The 24,587-nt window shown below is 35.1% G+C and overlaps 1 protein-coding gene across 5 annotated transcripts in view; it reads left to right on the forward strand.

The window, feature by feature from the left end:
* The window catches only part of LOC150096537 (coiled-coil domain-containing protein 102A-like), a 404,861-nt gene that overhangs the window by 252,070 nt on the left and 128,204 nt on the right, over positions 1 to 24,587 (forward strand). For all 5 annotated transcript variants that reach the window (XM_090407898.1, XM_090407899.1, XM_090407900.1 and 2 more), the window contains exon 4: positions 11,535 to 11,651. In XM_090407898.1, the coding sequence (XP_090264024.1) occupies positions 11,535 to 11,651 (117 nt within the window). The remainder of the gene's footprint in view (positions 1 to 11,534; positions 11,652 to 24,587) is intronic.

The raw sequence follows: 24,587 nt of genomic DNA on the forward strand, positions 1-24,587 counted from the left end.
AAGGACAACCTAAAATAATTCTGTTGTTATGCCACAAGTAAAAGAAATAATGAATGTGAAAGAATAACTTGAATGAATGTAGAAACTCCCTGTATGAGGAGGTTCTACAGTTGTTGCACAAACTGAAAAATAATTCAACAATAAGCACTGATGGGATATCAGCACGGGTCAGAATACAGCATGGAATACTGTTCCGTGAATTGGATAATGTGGGATTGGATTATAAAATATTGGCATTAGGAGGATAGGTGACTGACACCAGACACTAGTGGTGTACCACAAGGATAAGTCCTTGGGCCATGGTTATTTAATTTGTATAATAATGGTATTAAGAAGGATCAGCTCTTTGCTGATGATTCAAAGATAGACAGGATAATCACGAATGTGGTTTATATGCAGTACTTGCTGAGTGATTTGAGTAGGCTGAAATTGTCAGCATGGGAAAATGGGTGTCAGTGCAATGTCAGTAAATGTAAAGTTATGCACTTTGGTGTGATGAGATATTCAATGCCATATTATATTGTTGGAATTAAGCTAGAAGAAACTTATCAGGCTAAGGATCTTGTAGTTTTTGTAGATAGGAAGTTGAAGTTCAATGGCAGTCTAGCAAAGATTGCAAATAAGCTCAGAAGATAATTGAAATGCTGTAAGGAAGCTTGACATAGAAATATAAGAAAGTCATTTTTCCTCTTTACAAATCCTTGATAAGACTTCACTTGGACTATTGTGTGCAGGTCTGGTTTCTGTTGTGTGTATTTTTCCTCTAAATGATAAACCTTTTTCTCCTAAAAATAATGTACCATCCAAAATTCTGTGTAAAATATAATATAGAATTTTGGATATTATTATATATAAAATATTATATGTTGTATATATTATAGAGATTCTATATAATATATAAAATATTATATAGAATCATGAAGATATGAATTTACAATAAAATTACCAAGATTTTTCTCTAAATTTCACCATTCATAATTCATTTTATGGTTAATATTATTTTAATATTTGGCAATTTTTTCATACAATTTCTTCCATTTCTGTTTTCTTGAATATCCAGATTTCAAAGCAAAACTGGATGTATAACATGTCGAAGCTTTATTGAAAGAGTCTGCAGGGAAAATAAAACAATGCTTGTTTGCTTTCACTCCAGACAAGCCAATTTCGAGGAATTTTGTTCACCATTGTGTAAAGTTATTTTAAGTAAATTAATTGGAAATTTATACCCATGAATGTCATTTGGAAATTCTGTCGGGTGTTTTCCTGAACTTAGGCATGCTGCCTTCTCCATTTGATGTACAATATTCTGTTTTAATTACACCTCTATCATCATTTTTTATTGTTTTTATTAAGTGTGAATGAGTATCGTTCTCTTGCTGAGTCAGCTGCTGTTCTGATTCTTTAGTACATAGTTGTTTATTATCTTTACCTGCTTTTGGCTCTTCATTTTCCAAATCAAAACATTGTACATTTACTGTAGTTGTATTTATGCACTCTCTCTCTCTAAATCCTAGGTTCTCCAGAGTTCTTTGATTCTTTTTTCTTTCTTGTTCTTTCCATAATTTTTCTTTCTGTTTTATTGCTCCTGATTTGTGATGGTAGCTCATTCTTGAAAATTTATCTAAAAAATAAATAAATAAAAAAAAGGTAGAATATATGTAAATCGAATTAGTGGTAAAATTACATTTACATAATAAACTTCACCTAATGATCACATATTGTTCACATGTATTTGTTTACATTGATAGTCTCTTAGAAACGAACAGACTATACACTGGCCAAAGTTTAAACATACCTTTACTGTGAACAACAACTCCAGGCACTCATGTTGCAGGGGAAAGTAGCGAAAGCATTTTGCCAAGTAACCAAGGACACTATTTATTGCAATCCTTAGCGCACTAAAAATAGTATACTTGCATAAATCTTACCAGGAACACTCAATAGAGAAATATCTCTGTAATTCTCACGTTCAGTTTTATTTCCCTTTTTATATATTGTTTCTATGAGAGCTCTACTCCAATCATCTGGAATTTGTCCCTTTATCCAGGTCTTCTGAATTCTGCAGTGCAGCCACTGAAGACTTTTATACCTGCATACTTGAGCATTTGTGATCAAATATAAACTATGCCTTTTTTTTTGTTTTGCATTTCTGTCTTTTGATGCTTTTTTCTACTTTAAGTATGGATATGTATTCCTGATGACATGCTTGTTGAGTGTTTTTTACCACTGTGCTGCTACTGCTTGTTTCATGCAGCAATTTCTCAAAGTAATTATTCCATACATCAAGGAAATCTTTTTCTCCAATTTTCATGTCACCTTTATCATCTCTAATTCCTTTTACAGTGCTCTTCCTCTATTTCTGAGCTTTTTCAACAGCCCTCCAGAATAATTTACCAAAATGTTTTTACCAAAGTCTTCCCATTGTTTAGCTAGTGTTATACAGTGCTTTGATTTAATAACTAATATTTAAGGAATTGACAGCGTATACTGGAAATATAGATTAAATAAACTTTAATATATACTTTCCGATATTTCGGCGAACGTTACGTTGCCATCTTCTTGGGAACTTACTAAAAAGACACGTGCACACAAGTACTAATACAACAAATGAGACTGAGGCTAGGACGCTAGCGTTTTCCTAAAGTCCTGATGGTGCCCCCTGGCGGGCTATATTGGTAGTTCTTGGCCTTTGGGCTGAAGTTCTTTTGATAAAAGTTTCCCAAATTTGGGGCAGTTTCATGGATCCAAATTTGTTGAGGTTTGGCATGTTCCTAAGGGCCGAGGCTGATTCCATGAATAGTCTTTCATACTTGAACTTGCTGCGGTGTATTACTGTGGCGAGTATCCAGAGCGTGGTCTGCAAGCCCAGAGTGGCTGTACTGGTGAAATCGGATGTAATCCTTGTGTTCTGAGATTCTGATATTTGCTGTCCTGCCTGTTTGGCCAAAGTAGGACAGTTTACAGCTGCAAGGGACCTGGTATACACCAGGTAGGTCTAGGGGAAGTGGTTGGTCTTTGGTGGAGCGGATAAGGGATGATAGTTTTCTATGTGGTCTGTAACAAGTGGTCAAGTCATGTTTTTTTAAGATTTTATTGATTTTTTCTGAGGTGCCTCTGATGTAGGGAATAGTGATGGATTTGGAGTAATCTTTTTTGTGAAGGGGAGGGGGTGGTGGGTTGTGGATAACTGGGTTAAGTATTTTTTGGATTTTTTGGAGGGGGTAGCCGTTGGCTGAGAAAGTGTCACGGATGTGATTTAGTTCAGTGGTTAGGGCTTGATCATTAGAACAGATTATTTTTGCCCTGTTGAATAATGTTTTAATAACTCCATATTGTTGTGAGGGGGGGTGGTGGGATTGTTGGTGAATGTATCTGCCTGTATGGGTGGGTTTTCTATAAACAGAGAAAACCAAGGTTCCATCAGGTTGGCGGGTGACTAGTGTGTCTAGGAAGGGGAGGTTATTGTTTTCCTCTTTTTCCAGGGTGAATTGGATTCTAGGGTGTTGGTTGTTCAAGTGTGTTAGGAAGGAGAGGAGTGAATCCGGGCCATGTGGCCAAATAGCGAAAACATCATCAACATAGCGAAGCCATATGGTAGGTTTTTGTGGGGCTGAGTTTAAGGCTTTCTCTTCAAACATCTCCATGAAGAAGTTGGCCAAGGGTGGGGAAAGTGGTGAACCCATGGCTGTCCCATCTATCTGTTTGTAGAATTTTTCCTGCCAAACGAAATAGCCTGAGTTCATTGTAAACTGAAATAGGGCTGAGATATCGGGAGGAAATTTAGCTTGGATTAGCTCTAAGGTTTCTTTGAGAGGGACATTGATGAATAGGGAGGAGACATCAAAACTGACCATTATGTCATTGTGTTGGAGTGTAAGGTTTTCTATACTGGCTTTGAAGTGGGCTGAGTTTTTTATGTGTGATGGTGTATTGCCAGTATAGTGTGAGAGCGCTTTGGCTAAATGTTTGGCTAGTTTGTAAGTGGGGGAATCAATGCCATCCACTATGGGACGTAATGGCACATTTTCTTTGTGTATTTTTGGGAGCCCATATATGCGGGGGGGTCTAGAGTTATAGGGTTTTAGTCTGTTGGTAATCTCCACAGGCCAAGAAGTGACCTTCTTAAGGAGCCTATGGAGTTTTCTAATTTGTGAGCTGGTGGGATTGTAATCAATGGGGAGGTAAGTGGAGCGATCTAATAATAAAGCCTTGAGCTTACCTGTGTAGTCTTTAAGATTGAGTACCACAGTGGCGTTCCCCTTATCCGCTTTGGTGATCACTATTTTTTTGTTTCTCTTCAATTCTTGTAGTGCCTTGTATTCACTAATGGATATGTTGGATTTTGGAGGTTTTACTTTATTGAGAACACAGGCTACATCCAATCTAATGTCGTTGGCGATGTGGGTTGGAAGTTGGCGAATCCCGCGTTCAATTTGAATCATTAATTCCTCGGCCGGTAATTTCCTAGGAGCAATGGCGAAGTTGTGACCACGTGACAGAGCGTGGATTGCTTCTGGCTTTAAGGTAGCTGACGATAGGTTAACAACAGTGTTGGTTTGTAGTTTGGACGCCGAGTTCTTTGTTAATTTATCAAACTTGTTGATATGTCGGCTTCGTACTCGTTCAAATTCTTTTTTAGCTGCCGTACACGAGACGTCATGTAAGACCGACCAAAGCTCGTGATTCAGTGTATGTGAAAGCTCGTTTTCCAGCGTTGTTAAAGCGCTGTTTATATCCCACAAAAACCCTACAAAAACCTACAAAAGGCCACAAAAACCTACCATATGGCTTCGCTATGTTGATGATGTTTTCGCTATTTGGCCACATGGCCCGGATTCACTCCTCTCCTTCCTAACACACTTGAACAACCAACACCCTAGAATCCAATTCACCCTGGAAAAAGAGGAAAACAATAACCTCCCATTCCTAGACACACTAGTCACCCGCCAACCTGATGGAACCTTGGTTTTCTCTGTTTATAGAAAACCCACCCATACAGGCAGATACATTCACCAACAATCCCACCACCCTCCCTCACAACAATATGGAGTTATTAAAACATTATTCAACAGGGCAAAAATAATCTGTTCTAATGATCAAGCCCTAACAACTGAACTAAATCACATCCGTGACACTTTCTCAGCCAACGGCTACCCCCTCCAAAAAATCCAAAAAATACTTAACCCAGTTATCCACAACCCACCACCCCCTCCCCTTCACAAAAAAGATTACTCCAAATCCATCACTATTCCCTACATCAGAGGCACCTCAGAAAAAATCAATAAAATCTTAAAAAAACATGACTTGACCACTTGTTACAGACCACATAGAAAACTGGCATCCCTTATCCGCTCCATCAAAGACCAACCACTTCCCCTAGACCTACCTGGTGTATACCAGGTCCCTTGCAGCTGTAAACTGTCCTACTTTTGCCAAACAGGCAGGACAGCAAATATCAGAATCTCAGAACACAAGGATTACATCCGATTTCACCAGTACAGCCACTCTGGGCTTGCAGACCACGCTCTGGATACTCGCCACAGAATAAGATGGAAGAAAGCCACAGTAATATACCGCAGCAAGTTCAAGTATGAAAGACTATTCATGGAATCAGCCTCGGCCCTTAGGAACATGCCAAACCTCAACAAATTTGGATGCATGAAACTGCCCCAAATTTGGGAAACTTTTATCAAAAGAACTTCAGCCCAAAGGCTAAGAACTACCAATATAGCCCGCTAGGGGGCACCATCAGGACTTTAGGAAAACGCTAGCGTCCTAGCCTCAGTCTCATTTATTGTATTAGTACTTGTGTGCACGTGTCTTTTTAGTAAGTTCCCAAGAAGATGGCAACGTAACGTTCGCCGAAATTTCGGAAAGTGTATATTAAAGTTTATTTAATCTGTATTTCCAGTATACGCTGTCAATTCCTTAAATATTAGTTATTATGTCTAACCAGCGTATAAGCCTCTCAACAAGAATAGTGCTTTGATTTATTATATTTTTCTCTATATTCTGTAAGAAAGCTCTTCCCAAACTGTGGGCCGTGGCCCCCTTGGGGACCATGAAATAATGAAAACAAATTTAAAATGTTCTATGACTAAGTGGGCCATGTCAAATGAGTATGTAAGATGCTAAAAATGTAATATTTGCATTTGAGTTTTGCAATATTCGCTGTGTATGTTTTGTATTGAATATAAATACAATAAATAATATATGTCTGTATTACGTTTTTTTTTTTTTCGATGGGGGCCGTGAAATATTTTAATTTTTCCAAGGGGGCCTTTATATCCATAAATTTGGGAAGTACTACTCTAAGAGTGCAAGCTGACTTACTTGCCTGGAACTTTCCATTTGCTTTCTTCTTTTCTACACTGCCTCTTTAACTTTGTGAGTCCACCATGGAGTTCTGATTTTTCTGTCCTTACAGGCAACCTCACCATATGCCTCTCTGGCTGAATCAATCAGTGTTTTCTTCAGGACTTGCCACTGAATCTCCAAGGTTTGGTTCCTGTTCTCAAACTGTTTCATTTTTTCTTGAATCATGTTTGTGTATTTTAGTCTACGGTTTACATCTGAGTGCTGCTCAACTTTTATTCATTTTAAAACTTTCTTACATGTTTTTTTCAATATGAAATTCAATTTTGTCCTGCTCAAGACTTAATGGTGATCATTTCTAATTTCAAATCCTCTGTACACTCTAGTGTTTTGTGCCAGGGAGAAAACATCACTATCAACAATAACATATTCAATGAGACTTTTCTTATTCCTTACCCCTTCTCTCCATGTGAATTTGTGCACAAACTATCTGAACACAAAGACTACATCCGGTTTCACTAATAAAATCACTCAGGACTTGCGGACCATGCACTAGATACCCACCACAGAATATGCTGGAGGAAAGCCACTTTACTACACCTTAGCAAATATAAATATGAAAGATTGTTCCTGGAATCAGCCTCAGGTCTAAAAAAATTTACCAAATCTCAACAAATGGGAAGCTTGCATCCTTAGAACATCAGCTCAACAGCCAAGAGAACCCAATTTAGCCCACTAGGGGGCACCTTTAGGACTCTAGAACCAACACCAGTTGCCTTCTTCAACCTGATTTGCTTGTTATTAGTGCCTGCATGCACATATCATAGTTTCATGTTCCCAGAAGTTGGCAGTGTAACATTGCTGAAATATTGGAAGGTATTGATTAAATTTTTTTAATTGATATTTTAGTATACATTGTCATTTTCTGATAAATTTATAGTCTTGTGTTGATTGTGCCGATCTTGAACTCTGTTGATGTTGAGTTGGGGTATGTTTTAGGATTTGTTCCATCTGTTCATCGTGGTTCCCTGGCAAAAACCAGAGTGTGTGTGTGGGGGGGGGCTTGTTTCACCAGGCAGTACCCGATTCTGCATGAAATTCTGTCATGTTGTACCATCATTTTATATTGTGGTTTAAGCTAATAAGAATATAATTTGGTTGGCTAAATCCAAATTGCCAGCCAATCCGCAGCTCAGACCATTCCTGTATTTATGGCAAGACTGTGTAATCTCAGGTAGTATGCTTACTTACAGAATAGGAAAGGCAAGGTTAGCAAAATGGATGTTTAATCCAGGATGCTAGGGAAAAAGGCCCAGATGTATACAAAAAAAAAGGGGGGGGAAGGTAGATTGATGTAATTAGAAGTGCCTTAGAAGACCACTTAAGTTCTGACTGTTGGAATCCTGGCAGATAATAGATTAATTTCGAGGAACATTGCTGATAGCTTGCATTAGTAACTTTATTTGTGTTGCACTATTATAATATTAAGAATTTGATGATGATGAATAATAATGGCAAATACCTGTTGGATTTCTCCTCAGCACATGGACTGGTTATTTCTAACATCATGTTCCAACATAAAAATGTGCACAAATTCACATGGAGAGAAGAAGCAAGGAATAAGAAAAGTCTCATTGACTATGTTATTGTTGATAGTGATGTTTTCTCCCTGGTGCAGGACACCAGAGTGTACAGAGGATTTGAAATTGGAAGTGATCACTATTTAGTCTTGAGCAGGATAAAATTGAATTTCATATTGAAAAGAATAACATGTAAGAAAGTTTTAAAGCGAATAAAAGTTGAGCAGCTCTAAGATGTGAACTGTAGACTAAAATACACAGATTATTGAAGAAAAAATAAAAGAGTTTGAGAACAGGAATCAAACCTTAGAGATTCAGTGGCAAGCCTTGAAGAAAACCCTGATTGATTTAGCCAGAGAGGCATGTGGTGAGGTTGTCTGCAAGGATAAAAAATTCAGAATTCCATAGTGGACACAGGAAGTTAAAGAGGCAGTGAAGGAAAAGAAGAAAGCATATCAAAAGTTCCTGGCAAATAAATCAGCTTGTACTATTAGAGAATACAGAGACAAATGTAAGAAAGCGAAACACTGTGTAAAACTATCTAAACAAAAGTCATGGGCGGACTTTGGCAAGAACATAGAAAATAAATATCAAGATGGTGGCAAAATATTCTGGGGGTTGTTGAAGAAGCCTAGAAATGGAGGAAAGAGTGCTGTAAAAGGAGATAGAGATGACAAAGGTGACATGAAACACAGGAGAAAAAAGATATCCTTGAAGTATGGAGTAATTACTTTGAAAATTTGCTAAATGAAACAAGCAGTGATGACAGCACAGTGATAAAAAACACTGACCAGGCATGCAGTCAGGAATACATATCCATATTTGAAGTAGAAAATGCCATCAAAGGCTTGAAATGTGCAAAGGCAGCAGGAGTAGATGATATTCGACCAGAAATACTGAAGTGTGGTGGTATAAAAGTCTTACAGTGGCTGCACTGCATAGTTCAGAATGCCTGGACAGAGGGACGAATTCCCGATGATTAGAGTAAAGCACTAATACTACCCATATATAAAAAGGGAAATAAAACTGAATGTGAGAATTACAAAGATATTTCCCTACTGAGTGTTCCTGTCAAGATCTATGCAAGTATATTTGAGAAACAGTTGAGAAGAATTGTGGAAGAAATGCTTGGTGAAGAACAAGCTGGATTCAGGCCAAATAGAGGATGTCTGGATCAGATCTTCACTCTACAACAAATAGTTGAGAAATCATGGGAATATAACAAAGATCTGTATTTAAGTTTTGTCGATCTGGAAAAGGCATATGACAAGGTGCCAAGAGAGAAGCTATTCAATACGCTACAGTTATATGGTGTCAATGGGGCATTATATGAAGCAATACTTATTCTTTATTTGAGTTGTAAGTCAGCAGTTAGAATTGAAGGAAGTACAGGAAGATGGTTTAATGTTAAATCTGGTGTGAAACAAGGATGTACATTATCCCCTCTGTTATTGATTGTCTATATGGATCACATGAAGGAAAGTGGTATTAAACGTGATATCAGAATTGGAGTTGTTAATGTCAGCTCTTTGCTTTATGCGGACAATGTTATACTTCTAAATAAATCTACTAGAAGTTTGCAAGATTCCCTGACTATATTGAATAACTGGTGTAATAGAAATAGTATGAAGGTCAGCATTAAAAAGACAAAGACAATGAAAATAGGTAGAAATATTGAAAATGTCAACTGTGTTGTGAACGGGGAACCTGTGGAACAAGTAAAACATTTCGGCTACTTAGGCACGATTTTTAGTGAAGATGGTAAATTAAATATGGAAATAGACAACAGAATCAACAAAGCTGGTATGGTAGAAAGTCAGTTGAATAAATTCATATGGAATAAGAGTGAAATTAGCCGGAACACTAAATTATATAAGACAGTGTTGAAACCAGTTTTAACTTATGGATCTGAGAGCTTGGTCAGAAGTGAAACACTTGACCAAAGACTAGAGACCACAGATATGAGAGTCCTGAGAAAAATTAGAGGCAGATGGCATCAATTGCAATATCATATTAAAAACAAGAATATTAGGAAAGAACTTGACATTGTCGGCATCCAGGAATGCGTTAGTAGAGCCAATCTCAGGTGGTATGGTCACTTAAATGGAATGAGTGAGGAAAGATTAGCAAAACAAGTGTTCTCTGCCAGGTTGGCAGGAAAACGATCCAGAGGAAGACCAAGATATAGGTGGATTGATACGATACAAAGTGCCTTAGATGATAGAAATATAAGATCTGATAATGTTGGAGTCTTGACAAGTAACAGACTGATTTGGAGGAAAATTGTAGATAGGAAGTTAGTAAGGATCTAATTTTTTTCATATAGTACTATCATATCCTTTACACCCCTTGAAGGAATTTGATGATGATGAATGTATTTAATTATTAAGTGCTAATATTTCACTCATTGCTTTATACACTGAATCGTTGGAGCACTAAATAATCACAGTACACTAAACCACAATCGTGGTGGGAAAGATTTAATGTTGTAATGGAAAACACAAAGCACTAAAGTCCTAATTTAGTGTTATGTTTCCTTGGATAAAGCAAAGTTTTAAAATTGTTCATTTTAATTCTTGAAATAATTGTCTACCAATTTTGTGCATACTTGTTAAGTGTTGTTTCGTTATGTGTTGACTTCTAATGACTTCTCTGTAGTGTAACTCCCCCCCCCTCATCTAATCCTGTGTAAATGGGTGCAGAAAGTATGGTCTGCCATGCCCTACTTTCCATAATCATGATCTCGAATTTATTTCTTATGCTGTCTGAGCCAGATGTCAACAGATCTTCCTTTTTATTGATCATAAGCCAGGTCATAAGTGCAAGGCACTTCATATGCTCCTAGATGTAATGAAGGATAGAGTTTGTCCTTAGTTGAAAGCTTGAGAGTTACTTGTTTGATATATGGTTTGAATGTGAAGTAGCTCATATTTATTAAATATCTTGATATCTAAAAAGATATCAAGATACTTAATAAAATAATTAGCAGCACAGCTAATATCAGTATATCTGAACACAAAGACTACATCCGATTTCACAATACAATCACTCTGGATTTGCAGACCATGCACTAGATACCCACCACAGAATACACTGGAAGAAATACCTTGGATAGATAGGATATAACAGTTATCCTGTGGTCTTGTGTATTAGGGGAGGAAGGTACCGGTGACTTTTTTTGAGGTTATAGGCAAGATATGTAGTGAAGAACAGATAGCCATGGCTTTATGTGTTGTTAGTGTTTTTAGGTTACTGTACATTTGACAGAATGTGTGATTCTATATTTTCATTATGTGTAGACAGTTATTTGATTCTTTTTTGTTATGAAGTGAATTTTTGGATGCTGGCTGTTTAATTACACTGAAAATGTATCTAATGTTGCCATATAGCAAAGACATCATCTGCATAGCATAGCCAAACCACTGGTTTGAGGGTGGCTCTGTTGATTGCTTCATTTCTTGTGTTCTTAGAGTTTTCTCGAAATACACACATGGCAAATAACTTTATGTAAGCTTCATCTTGTAGCATGCATGCATACTAAGGCTATGCAAAATTTAAAAAAAAAAAATTTTTTTTTATACATATACTTACATTATACAGTTTTTGCTTTAATATCAAAAATATTAAAATTTGCTGTAGCTAAATCAGATTAAAGCTGAACATCAAGATGAACTTGACAGTATGAGGCTTGATTTAGAAGATGAGGCTAATAGTCGATCATCATTAGATCAACGATTGGGAGAGCTGAGAATGGAGGTAAGCTGCTTAAATGTATAGACTTTTGTTATATTCATTTTCATTTGTTCTTGATTACTTTATCAAAATCCACACCCAAACATTTGTATGCAACACATCTTTAAAGTTTCCCTTGGTGCAGGGAAATAATCATTAAATAGATAATTTCTTTCTTGAAAATGTAATATAAATTTCATATGATAAGCATGAGATGTTTTCATTGTTGTTTCATTACTGAAACTTTACTTTGCTCTCCAAATCGATTCTTCGGGTATGCTGATTTAAAATTTTTTTTTTCAACATAGCAACCCTTAGTTCAGTAGTTAGAAGATATATTTTGTTTTCATAATGGCATTGATTTGCCACTGCCTAGCAAGAATTTTCTTTGGTTGGGAAGATCTTGGTTTGAATCTTGTTTGGTGTGAGGAATGTCATCCTTTGTCTCATATGTATGTGACAAGGATTTTCTTCTCAGAAACTTGGCTTTTTGCTTCATGAAAGACAGGTAAACTGGAAAACTCGCATTTGTTCAAAGACATTAAAGCTAATTCAAGGGAGAGAAGAAGAAAAAAAAGGAGAGCATTAAAGATTGGGTGAGATTTCTCTAGAAATGAAAGAACAGTATAGAACAAAATGCAATGAAGTGGTTAAAAAAGATAAATCAAAGTGGCGAGAGGAGCAGTATGGGGGGGGGGGGGTTACCAATAAATGTTGTGGTGAATACAGAATAAGAGAAGTATACAAAATGATCAGAAACGAATGAAATGGAGCTCATAGTAGAGAACCATAAAAGATGAAAAGGGTGAAATCTTGATGAATACAGAAGATATAGGAGAGACGGACAAGACTGCGCAGAGTTATATAAGACACTGGGAGATGTTGAGGGACTAAAGAAGCTCATTGATGAATTGAAAAAAAAATATTGCCACTAAGCACGGCAGGGAAGGATAGGTATACTGAGGGATGAGGTTGTAAAGTTGTCAACAGAATGGACAAGATCAATTCTAATACCCATTCACAAAAAACAGGTTGTAAAATAGACTTCAAAAAACTACAGAGCAGTTACTCTAACTAATCAAGTCATGTGGAAAAAGTACTTATGATGATATCAACAGAAAGAATAAGGAAACTAATGGAAGGAAACGGAAGGTGCTTAAGGGTCAAAGCTGTATAACTGAGAGGAGACCTCCACATAGCCTTTAAAGGAATGCAGAGAACCGACCAGGGCTTCTGACCTAATGTCCAATCCTCACCTTCTCGTGGTGCACCCTGTTGGGTATCTACTTTGATACTGAACGAACGAGGATGGGCTGGCAATTTGGGATTTAGCCGACCAAATTGTATTCTTATTGGATAAACCAAAATAAAAAATAATGGTACAACATGACAAAATTTCATGCCGGCTGGGGCGTCGCCCGGTTAAACAAGGCCCCCGTTGTTTTCGCCAGGGAACCAGGGCGAACAGCGAAAAGTCAGCTACTGGAACAAAACTGAAAACAAACCCCAACTCAACATCACCAGAGTTAAAGATCGGTACTATCAACGTAAGAAGCCTGAATGGCAAAGAAATGGAGCTAACTGAAGAATTAGATAAGTACCAGATCGACATAATAGGGGTGACTGAAACAAAAAAGACAAAAACTGGTGAGATCTTTCTGAGCAATAAATACAAAATGTTATATTCAGGCAATGACAATCAAGGAAAAGAAGGAGTAGCCATAGTATTCAACACAAAATACGAGGCTAATCTTCTTGAATGGCAGTCAGTCTCAAGTAGAGTAATGTGGGCAAATATGAGAATGGGGAACTGGACAATGAGACTTATTTGAGCCTATGGTCCCACAGAAGGTTCTACTAAGGTAGAAGTGGAGGAATTTTTTGAGGCTTTAGAAAAAGCAACTGACACAATGAAAAAGGAAAAGTTGGTCCTTGTTGGAGATCTAAATAGTAGAGTAGGAAATGATTGTGAGACATACAAAAATATTTTGGGAAAATTTGGAGAAAAGAGCAAAGCTAATAATAATGGCAAATATCTGTTGGATTTCTGCTCAGGACATGGACTGGTTATTACTAACACCATGTTCCAACATAAAAATGTGCACAAATTCACATGGAGAGAAGAGGCTAGAAATAAGAAAAGTCTCATTGACTATGTTATTGTTGATAGTGATGTTTTCTCCCTGGTGCAGGACACCAGAGTGTACAGAGGATTTGAAATTGGAAGTGATCACTATTTAGTCTTGAGCAGGATAAAATTGAATTTCATATTGAAAAGAATAACATGTAAGAAAGTTTTAAAACGAATAAAAGTTGAGCAGCTCTCAGATGTGAACTGTAGACTAAAATACAGAAATATTATTGAAAAGAAAATGAAAGAGTTTGAGAACAGGAATCAAACCTTGGAGATTCAGTGGCAAACTCTGAAGGAAACATTGATTGATTCTGCCAGAGAGGCATGTGGTGAGGTTGTGTGCAAGGATAAAAAAATCAGAACTCCCTGGTGGACACAGGAAGTTAAAGAGGAAGTGAAGGAAAAGAAGAAAGCATATCAAAAGTTCGTGGCAAATAAGTCAGCTTTTACTCTTACAGAATATAGAGACAAATGTAAGAAAGCTAAACAGTGTGTAAAACTAGCTAAACAAAAGTCATGGGAGGACTTTGGCAAGAATATAGAAAATAAATATGAAGAAGGTGGCAAAATATTCTGGAGGTTGTTGAAGAAGCTTAGGAATGGAGGAAAGAGTGCTGTAAAAGGAATTAGAGATGATAAAGGTGAAATGAAAACAGGAGAAAAAGATATCCTTGAAGTATGGAGTAATTACTTTGAAAAACTGCTAAATGAAACACTGACTAGGCATGCAGTCAGGAATACATATCCATACTTGAAGTAGAAAAAGCCATCAAAGGCTTGAAATGTGGAAAGGCAGCAGGAGTAGATGATATTCGACAAGAAATGCTGAAGTATGGTGGTATAAGAGTCTTACAGTGGCTGCACTGCATAGTTCAGAAAGCCTGGACAGAGGGACGAATTCCCGATGATTGGAGTAGAGCTCTCATAGTACCCATATATAAAAAGGGAAATAAAACTGAATGTGAGAATTACAGAGGTATTTCCCTACTGAGTGTTCCTGGCAAGATCTATGCAAGTATACTTGAGAAACGGTTGAGAAGAATTGTGGAAGAAAAGCTTGGTGAAGAACAAGCTGGATTCAGGCCAAATAGAGGCTGTCAGGATCAGTTCTTCACTTTGCGGCAAATAGTCGAGAAACCATGGGAATATAACAAAGATCTGTATTTAAGTTTTGTCGATTTGGAAAAGGCATATGACAAGGTGCCAAGAGAGAAGCTATTCAATACGCTGCAGTTATATGGTGTCAATGGGGCATTATATCAAGCAATACTTAGTCTTTATTTGAGTTGTGAGTCAGCAGTTAGAATTGAAGGAAGTACAGGAAGATGGTTTAATGTTAAATCTGGTGTGAGACAAGGATGTACATTATCCCCTCTGTTATTCATTATCTATATTGATCACATTATGAAGGAATGTGGTATTAAACCTGATATCAAAATTGGAGATGTTAATGTTAGCTCTTTGCTTTATGCGGATGATGTTATACTTCTAAAAATATCTGCTACAAGTCTGCAAGATTCTCTGACTAAATTGAATAGCTGTTGTAATAGATATGGTATGAAGGTCAGCAATAAAAAGACAAAGACAATGAAAATAGGCAGAATCATTGAAAATGTAAACTGTGTTGTGAATGGAAAACCTGTGGAACAAGTAAAACATTTCAGCTACTTAGGCACAATTTTTACTGAAGATGGTAAACTAAATATAGAAATAGACAACAGAATCAGCAAAGCTGGTATCGTGGGAAGTCAATTGAATAAATTCATATGGAATAAGAAAGAAATTATTCGGAACACTAAATTAGCTGTATACAAGACTGTGTTCAAACCAATTTTAACTTATGGATCTGAGAGCTGGGTCAGAAGTAAAACACTTGACCAAAGACTAGACACAGCAGATATTGAGAGTCCTGAGAAAGATTAGAGGCATGAACAGATGGCATCAATGGCAATATCATATTAAAAATGAGGATATTAGGAAGGAACTTGACATTGTCAGCATCCAGGAATGCATTAGCAGAGCTAATCTAAGATGGTATGGTCACTTAAATAGAATGGGAGAGGAAAGATTAGCAAAACAAGTGTTCTCTGCCAGGTTGGCAGGAAAACGACCCAGAGGAAGACCAAGATATAGGTGGATTGATACGGTACAATGTGCCTTAGACGATAGAAATATAAGATCTGATAATGTTGGAGTCTTGACAAGTAACAGACTGATTTGGAGGAAAATTGTAGATAGGAAGTTAGTAATGATGTAATTTTTTCATGTAGTACTGTCATATCCTGTACACCCCTTGAGGGTACATGGCAGGAATTTGATGATGATGATGGAAGGAAACCTAGATGAGCAGCAGGATCCAAAGAGACGGGAGTACTGTGCACCAGATATTAATGCTGAGGTTAATTGTGGAAAAAGATCTACATAAAAATATTCATGCCTGCTTTTGGTGTCTTTCAGAAAGCGCTTGAAAATATAGATTAGAAAGTTGCACAGGCTGTACTTGAATATAATGGAGTAAACAGGAACATGATCTTTCTAGTGCAGATATTGATTATGATGCAGAGGCTGCAGTGAGAAGTTGTAGAGTAACAAGAAGATGGTTCCAGACAGCAAGAGGCATAAGACAAGGGAGGGGGGGGGAGCAAATATCCCAGAGCATCTTCATCATGCTTTAGGAAAGAACAATGGATGTTGTTAATAATTGGTGGATTTTTATATAGATAGAGTATTCATAGATATTATCTTATATTTAATCCTACCGTAGAGATTGATCTCTGTTTCTAACAATTATTTTTTTTTTTATTCCGAGTGTACCTATATGTTATTATGTGCACAAGGGTTCACTCCAATTGGTGCAATGATCTTAACTCTTTCCTTCAGAATCCAATTAATCACTGACTAAGACCAAATACAAAATAAACACATTTAATTAAACTAAAACAATATGTATACACTTCAAACAATATTACATTACTACAAATTAATTGGATCCAAGGCCTTTTAAAAATAAACTTACACTTAAGACTAGACTAAACACTTTGTTTGCACAATCACAAAAAGTTCATAGCCAGTTTCTTTCTCTGTCAAGGCCCTTTTCCGAAGATATATGACGCTATTCTTCATTTTTGCAGGATCCTTTCTCATCACTTATGTATTAAAACACACATTAATTCTTCCTGACTTAATTCTTTCTCTTTTCTTCAGTAGAAATAATAGTCAGATCCGGCGTCCTTAATACTGATGAAACTTCTTAATCAAAATTTTCTCAAACATTCCTTTAGAACGTAAATAGCGAATTCTTCTTTTATTCACTATACTTAATGACGGTCTTAACTTTTCCACTTTAAAAAAACTTAGTTCTACAATTTCCTTTTGGAATCTACTATAAATCTTCCAATTAGCGTTTCCTCCAATAATCCTTTTAAAACGATCTATAGCAATATTTCCCTTTTATTTATCCACATTAAAACTTAATAGTTCCACAATTCCTTTTTCGAAATATACTATTAATTTTCCTCCGACTGTCACATAAAAAACTCAAGTTCCTCCGAACCTAAATATCTGCCAGCCGGTGTTCTAAATTCCCCGAACGCTATCTTGTTTACAGCTGTTACTCAGATACCGAACGCTTTCTTGTCAGCTGTCAATCACTCATCAAACTTCTTGGCGAGCATGCGCACTCCACAAAAGTGGCAAGCGAGAAAGTTAGGTATAAATAATGGCTGACACGCTGTCTCCGTTAGCAACAAGAGAATGTCTTCATAAAACACAAAACTTAATATTTTTAAATTACAATAAAGCTTCTTGTAAGTAATACAAATATCAAATCTAGTAAGTACATCAAATTTTTAACTTCTTTACATACAATTTTTAACAAAACAATTTCCATAAGGGGCACATCGCAGGTGCTGACAATGCGTGTTATGAAACTAAAACTAAAACTAATAAACATTTTAACATAAACAATACGTAAAAATATTCAGAATTTTAATTATGATTATTTTTACATCAGTTTCATCTTTTTCTGAAAATTTTTTTAAAAAAAATTTTAAATATTTAACCTATATCTAACAAAACTTTTAATGCTTGTTCTTAGATCTTAAAACATAACGTGATTCTTGCTGATCATTGTTTACACTCTCAGAATCACTAGTTTCAGAATCATCTGTTGCTAGAGATAATTCTGAATTTTCTTCTTCCAATTTACTATACTTACATATTTCATTTCTATATTTTTCAAATATTTCATTTAAACTATTTGAATTATGCCCTAAATCTACAGAATCATCACTATCAGAATCAAATTCTACAGGTGTCTGAGATTCTACAAGTTGAGATTCTTTATCCTTACTAACTAAATTAGAGGTATTTTCATATTCCTCTGGCTTACTTAACTCTATATTAACTAACCTATGATATTCTGCTATAATTTCCTCAATGTTAGAGTCAGTTTGATTATCACCACTCTTACATTGTACATTATCTGAATTATGTACCCTGATATTTCTAAAATTTCCTGCATTAGATTTTGTTTTACCCAAATTAAATTTTCTCCTTTGCTGCATATTTGAATTATGAGCTTTAGAACTATTCCCTTTTTTACTATTTGATTGTGAATGAGATGCACAATTAATACGAAAACAACGCTCATCTTTCAATATTTTTTTTATGTTGTCTCCTAATGTAAATAAATTTCTACTCCCTAAAAAGTACCTTTTTAACCTATCAGAGTGTACATTTAAAATTTTACTAGGATTTTTGACATCTTGAATCCTAAAATTCACAGGAGAAAATTTGTCTAAAATTCTATATGGACCTAAAGCTTTCCTTCCTAATTTCCCAACTCTTTTTATACTAGATTTTTCATCTAACTATACTAAATCACCTGGTGCAAATGACTTATACTTTCTAAAACGATTTATATACTGCCTAGTTTTCTGAGAACTTAATTCTTTATTCACCTTATGAATAACATGAATTTTAGATTTTTTCTCATCTTGATTAAAATGGTTATTCCTAGACGATTCATCATCATCAGATTCTAGAGATCTAGATAAGTAATCAGCAACTATATTTCTTTTTCCTGGAATATAAGCCACATCAGTATTATATTCCTGCAGTTCCAGTGCCCACCTAATTATACATTGATTTTTATCCTTCATAGTACTTATGAATGACAGAGGCTGGTGATCAGATCTTATTTGAATAGGTTGTCCTAACAATAAGTATCTAAATTTTCTCAATGGAAAAATTATTGCTAGTGCTTCCTTCCCGATGGTTGAATAATTCAATTCTGGACCTGATAATTTTCTACTTATAAAAGCTACTGGCTTAAAATCTTCTCCTTCTTTTTGTTCTAGTACAGCAGCAATGCAATCATTTGAAGCATCAGCAGAAAGATAAAATACTTCACCAAACTTAGGATAAATGAGAACTGGAGCTTTAGTCAATGCCAGTTTTAGTTTGTCAAATGCTTCTTGTTGAGCTTCACCCCAATTGAATTTAAAACTTTTCCTTGTCAAGCACACTATGGGTCTCAATAGCTGTGAACAGTTTGGAATAAATTTCCTATAGAAATTTAACATGCCAATAAATCTGCGAACTTGTTTAACTGTTTTAGGAGGTTTAGCTGATAATATGCCTTCTACATTTGACTGAGTTGGCATAATTCCTTTGCTACTGATTTTATGACCTAAATACTCAACTTCTTTTAAGAAAAATTGGCATTTAGAGCACTTTAAAGATAGATTTGCCTCATCTAATCTCTTTAAGACATTCCATAGGATTTTACAATGGCTATCTATATCCCTTGAATAAATTAGAAGATCATCCTGAAAACAGATGACTCCACTTCCCAACATATCTGATAAGACAGAATTCATTAAAGACTGGAATGCATAGCAGAATTTCTTGCACCTTGTGGTAATCGACATAGTTGATATTTCTGCCATCTAGTAGTAAATGCGAAGTATTTTCTGTCTTCCTCCTTCAAAGGAATCTGAAAGTAGCCAGAATTTAAATCCAGTTTTGTAAAATATTGTGCTCCTTCCAAACATATCAATAATTCCTCAATTTTACACAGAGGGAAATCAGTAGGCTTTGTAACCTTATTGACGGCTCTCAAGTCTAAGACAAACCTCAGGCTTCCATTTGGTTTTTCAATTAAGATGAATGGACTGTTCTACTGAGAATTTGACTTCTCAATTATTCCTGCCCTTTCATATTCCTGTAGTAGTTTCTGGCAATGCTCCATATATTTCAGTGGAGTCTGATATTGCCTAATATAAATAGGAGATTGAGTACAAATCTGCACCGAGTGTTCTATTGCATTAGTGCAAGACATTGAAACAATATCCTCTGTGAAAACACCAGAGAAAAATTCAAAGGCAGATTTAAAGAATTTCAGAATTCTATCCCTTTTTTCACTAGTAATTGCTGATTTCATTGAATTCTGCACCAAATTCTCTTTTAATTCCTGAATATTTTCCTTCTCATCTTTAGAGTCTCAATATTAAACACTTGATCATTATCATCAGTGTCTCGAAAAACTTCAGGAGACTGCTCTAATTTTCCTTTGTCACCTGATTTCCTGTCCAAACGGCATTCTAGTCCACACAAGGACACTGTATTATCAACAAAATTACATGCAAAACCATGACATTTCAGAAAATTAATTCCAAATATGACTTGTACATTTCGATTAGATGATTCTGGAAGAACTATTAATGGATGACAAACTTTCAATGGAAAACAAGGAATTGAAATAAAAACATTTATTTGCTTATCAGTTGAAATTTCTGATTCAAATATTCCCTTTAATTTAATTGGATAACTTAAAACTGAAATATCATTTGGAATTAGAGACTTAATTTTGTTAAACAAACTGTAAGAGAAATGAGTGAGATATGTGCACCCGTGTCAAGTAAGATTTCACAAGGCACATCTTCAATAAATCCTTGTAGAACTGTCATTTCTTAGATTTCTTATTTTAGTGTATTTCTTATTTATTGTAGATTTCTTATGTTGAAAATAAGATTTATCTCTAACATAATAACAGTCTTTAGCAAAATGACCAGGTTTATTACATCTAAAGCATTTTGGAACATAACTTCTTTGAGATGTTTTATTCCTGTCAATGCCATTAGATTTACAAAAGAAAGATTGATTATCTGTAAGATTATTGGATATTTTCAAATCAGATATCATTTTAAACAGAAGTTCCTGTCCTTGTACTATTGGTCTCTGTTGTCTTTCTATTTCTTCACTAAGAAATGTTTTCAGTTCCTCCAATTTTCCCAAATCATGTAATTTTACCTTGGAATCAGATTCTGGAACATTTTCTGTTAGATTTACAGAAATTTCCTTAGACTGTTTCTTAGCACCTTTTAATTTATGAAACTTTCTTTTTCTCACTTTATCTGCAGCCACTGTGTTAAGAGAATGAGTTTCATTATACTGAGAAAAGTTCACCTGATTATTGTTTGAGGAATGAAATATATCTCTAAATCTCTCTTCCTTTTCTTTAACAAGTTCAAAACACTGTTCAAGATTTTTAACCCTTTTCTTGTATGCTGTTTCTTTCAAATTATCTTTAAGGCCAAGCCTAAATTGATTAAACAGCAACCATTCTAAAGAGGATTTCTCTTCAGATGAAACATTAAATTCATGAGCAATGCTCCAAAGTTTGTGATAGTATTCTGAAACAGACTCCCTACTACCTTGGATGCACTGTTGAATTTTCCGAATGTTAGGCCCTAATTCTCTTACACTTGAAAATTCTGATATTAGCAAACTTTTAAAAGTTGCATAACTGTCAGTGTCTCTTAGTAAAGGAGATGTGTGTAAGAATGTTTTGGCTTTGCCCAACAATTTATTCCGAAGTATAATCAACAAATGAAAATCTGACCATTTTCCTAAATCTCTAATTTTTTCTGCATATCTGAAAAATGTTTCTATGCTTTCATTACTACCTCCTGAGAAAGAAGGTATTACTAAAGTTGGATTAATTAACCTAAAAAATTCCTCATCTTTAATTGAAGAAATTTCACAACTAAAATTGCTATCTCCTGTAGCCATTTTATTTGAGTCAAGATTTACTTTCTGGATTCTAAAATAAAGTTAAGTCACAACCAATCCTGTAGTCGACTGCACCATTGTTAATAATTGGTGGATTTTTATATAGATAGAGTATTCATAGATATTATCTTATATTTAATCCTACCATAGAGAATGATCTGTGTTTCTAACAATTATTTTTTTTTATTCCGAGTGTACCTATATGTTATTATGTGCACAAGGGTTCACTCCAATTGGTGCAATGATCTTAACTCTTTCTTTCAGAATCCAATTAATCACTGACTCAAGACCAAATACAAAATAAACACATTTAATAAAACTAAAACAATATATATACACTTCAAACAATATTACATAACTATAACTACAAATTAATTAGATCCAAGGCCTTTTAAAAATAAACTTACACTTAAGACTAGACTAAACACTTTGTTTGCACAATCATAAAAAGTTCATAGCCAGTTTCTTTCTCTGTCAATGCCCTTTTCCGAAGATATATGACTCTATTCTTCATTTTTGCAGGATCCTTTCTCATCACTTATGTATTAAAACATACATTAATTCTTCCTGACTTAATTCTTTCTCTTTTCTTTAGTAGAAATAATAGTCAGATCCGGCGTCCTTAATACTGATGAAACTTCTTAATCAAAATTTTCTCAAACATTCCTTTAGAACGTAAATAGCAAATTCTTCTTTTATTCACTATACTTAATGACAGTCTTAACTTTTCCACTTTAAAAAAACTTAGTTCTACAATTTCCTTTTGGAATCTACTATAAATCTTCCAATTAGCGTTTCCTCCAATAATCCTTTTAAAACGATCTATAGCAATATTTCCCCTTTATTTATCCACATTAAAACTTAATAGTTCCACAATTCCTTTTTCGGAATATACTATTAATTTTCCTCCGACTGTCACATAAAAAACTCAAGTTCTTCCGAACCTAAATATCTGCCGGCCTGTGTTCTAAATTCCTTCCGAACGCTATCTTGTTTACAGCCGTTACTCAGATACCGAACACTTTCTTGTCAGCTGTCAATCACTCATCAAACTTCTTGGCGAGCATGCGCACTCCACAAAAGTGGCAAGCGAGAAAGTTAGGTATAAATAATGGCTGACACACTGTCTCAGTTAGCGACAAGAGAATGTCTTCATAAAACACAAAACTTAATATTTTTAAATTACAATAAAACTTCTTGTAAGTAATACAAATATGAAATCTAGTAAGTACATCAAATTTTTAACTTCTTTACATATAATTTTTAACAAAACAATTTCCATAAGGGGCACATCGCAGGTGCCGACAATGCGTGTTATGAAACTAAAACTAATAAACATTTTAACATAAACAATACGTAAAAATATTCAGAATTTTAATTATGATTCGACTGCGGCATTGTTAATAATTGGTGGATTTTTATATTTTAATATTCATAGATATTATCTTATATTTATTCTACCATAGAGATGATCTCTGTTTCTAACAATTATTTTTTTAATTCCGAGTGCACCTATATGTTATTATGTGCACAAGGGTTCACTCCAATTGGTGCAATGATCTTAACTCTTTCTTTCAGAATCCAAATAATCATTGACTCAAGACCAAAATACAAAATAAACACATTTAATAAAACAAAAACAATATATGTACACTTCAAACAACTTTACATAACTAACTACAAATTAATTGGATCCAAGACCTTTTTAAATAAACTTACACTTAAGACTAGACTAAACACTTTGTTTGCACAATCACAAATGTTCATAGCCAGTTTTTTTCTCTGTCAAGGCTCTTTTCTGAAGATATATGACTCCATTCTTCATTTACACAGGATCCTTTTTCATCACTTATGTAACACACATTAATTCTTCCTGACTTAATTCTGTCTCTTTTCTTCAGTAGAAAGAATAGTCAGATCCGGCATCCTTAATACAGATGGAACTTCCTAATCAGAGTTTTCTCGAACATTCCTTTAGAACGTAATAGCAAAATTCTTCCCTTATTCAATATATAGACTGTCAATGCTTATTGACAGTCTATGGTAAGACTGTCAATGCTTATTGACAGTCTTACTCTTCCAATTAAAAAAAAACTCGCAGTTCTACGATTCCCTTTTCGGAATCTACTATATATCTTTCAGTTAGTGTTTCCTCCAATATTCCGTTTAAAACGCATATAGCAATATTTTCTTTTATTTACCCACATACTTATTCCACATTAAAACTTAATAGTTCCGCGATTCCTTTTTCGGAATATACTATTAATTTTCCTCCGACTGCTACATAAAAAAACTCAAGTCTCAAGTTCCTTCGAACCTAAATATCTGCCGGCCTGTGTTCTAAAATCCTCCTGAATGCTATCTTGTTTACAGCCGTTACTCAGATACCGAACGCTTTGTTGTCGGCTGTCAATCACTCATCAAACTTCTTCCCGAGCATGCGCACTCCACAAAAGTGGCAAGCGAGAAAGTTAGGTATAAATAATGGCTGACACACTGTTTCCGTTAGCGACAAGAGAATGTCTTCATAAAACACAAAACTTAATATTTTTAAATTACAATAAAACTTCTTGTAAGTAATACAAATATGAAATCTAGTAAGTACATCAAATTTTTAACTTCTTTACATATAATTTTTAACAAAACAATTTCCATAAGGGGCACATCGCAGGTGCCGACAATGCGTGTTATGAAACTAAAACTAATAAACGTTTTAACATAAACAATAGATAAAAATATTCAGAATTTTA

Source organism: Typopeltis vanoorti, chromosome 18 (assembly GCF_054136105.1).
Source record: "Typopeltis vanoorti isolate ZY-2024b chromosome 18, IOZ_Tvanoo_1.0, whole genome shotgun sequence".
Lineage (NCBI taxonomy): Eukaryota > Metazoa > Arthropoda > Arachnida > Uropygi > Thelyphonidae > Typopeltis > Typopeltis vanoorti.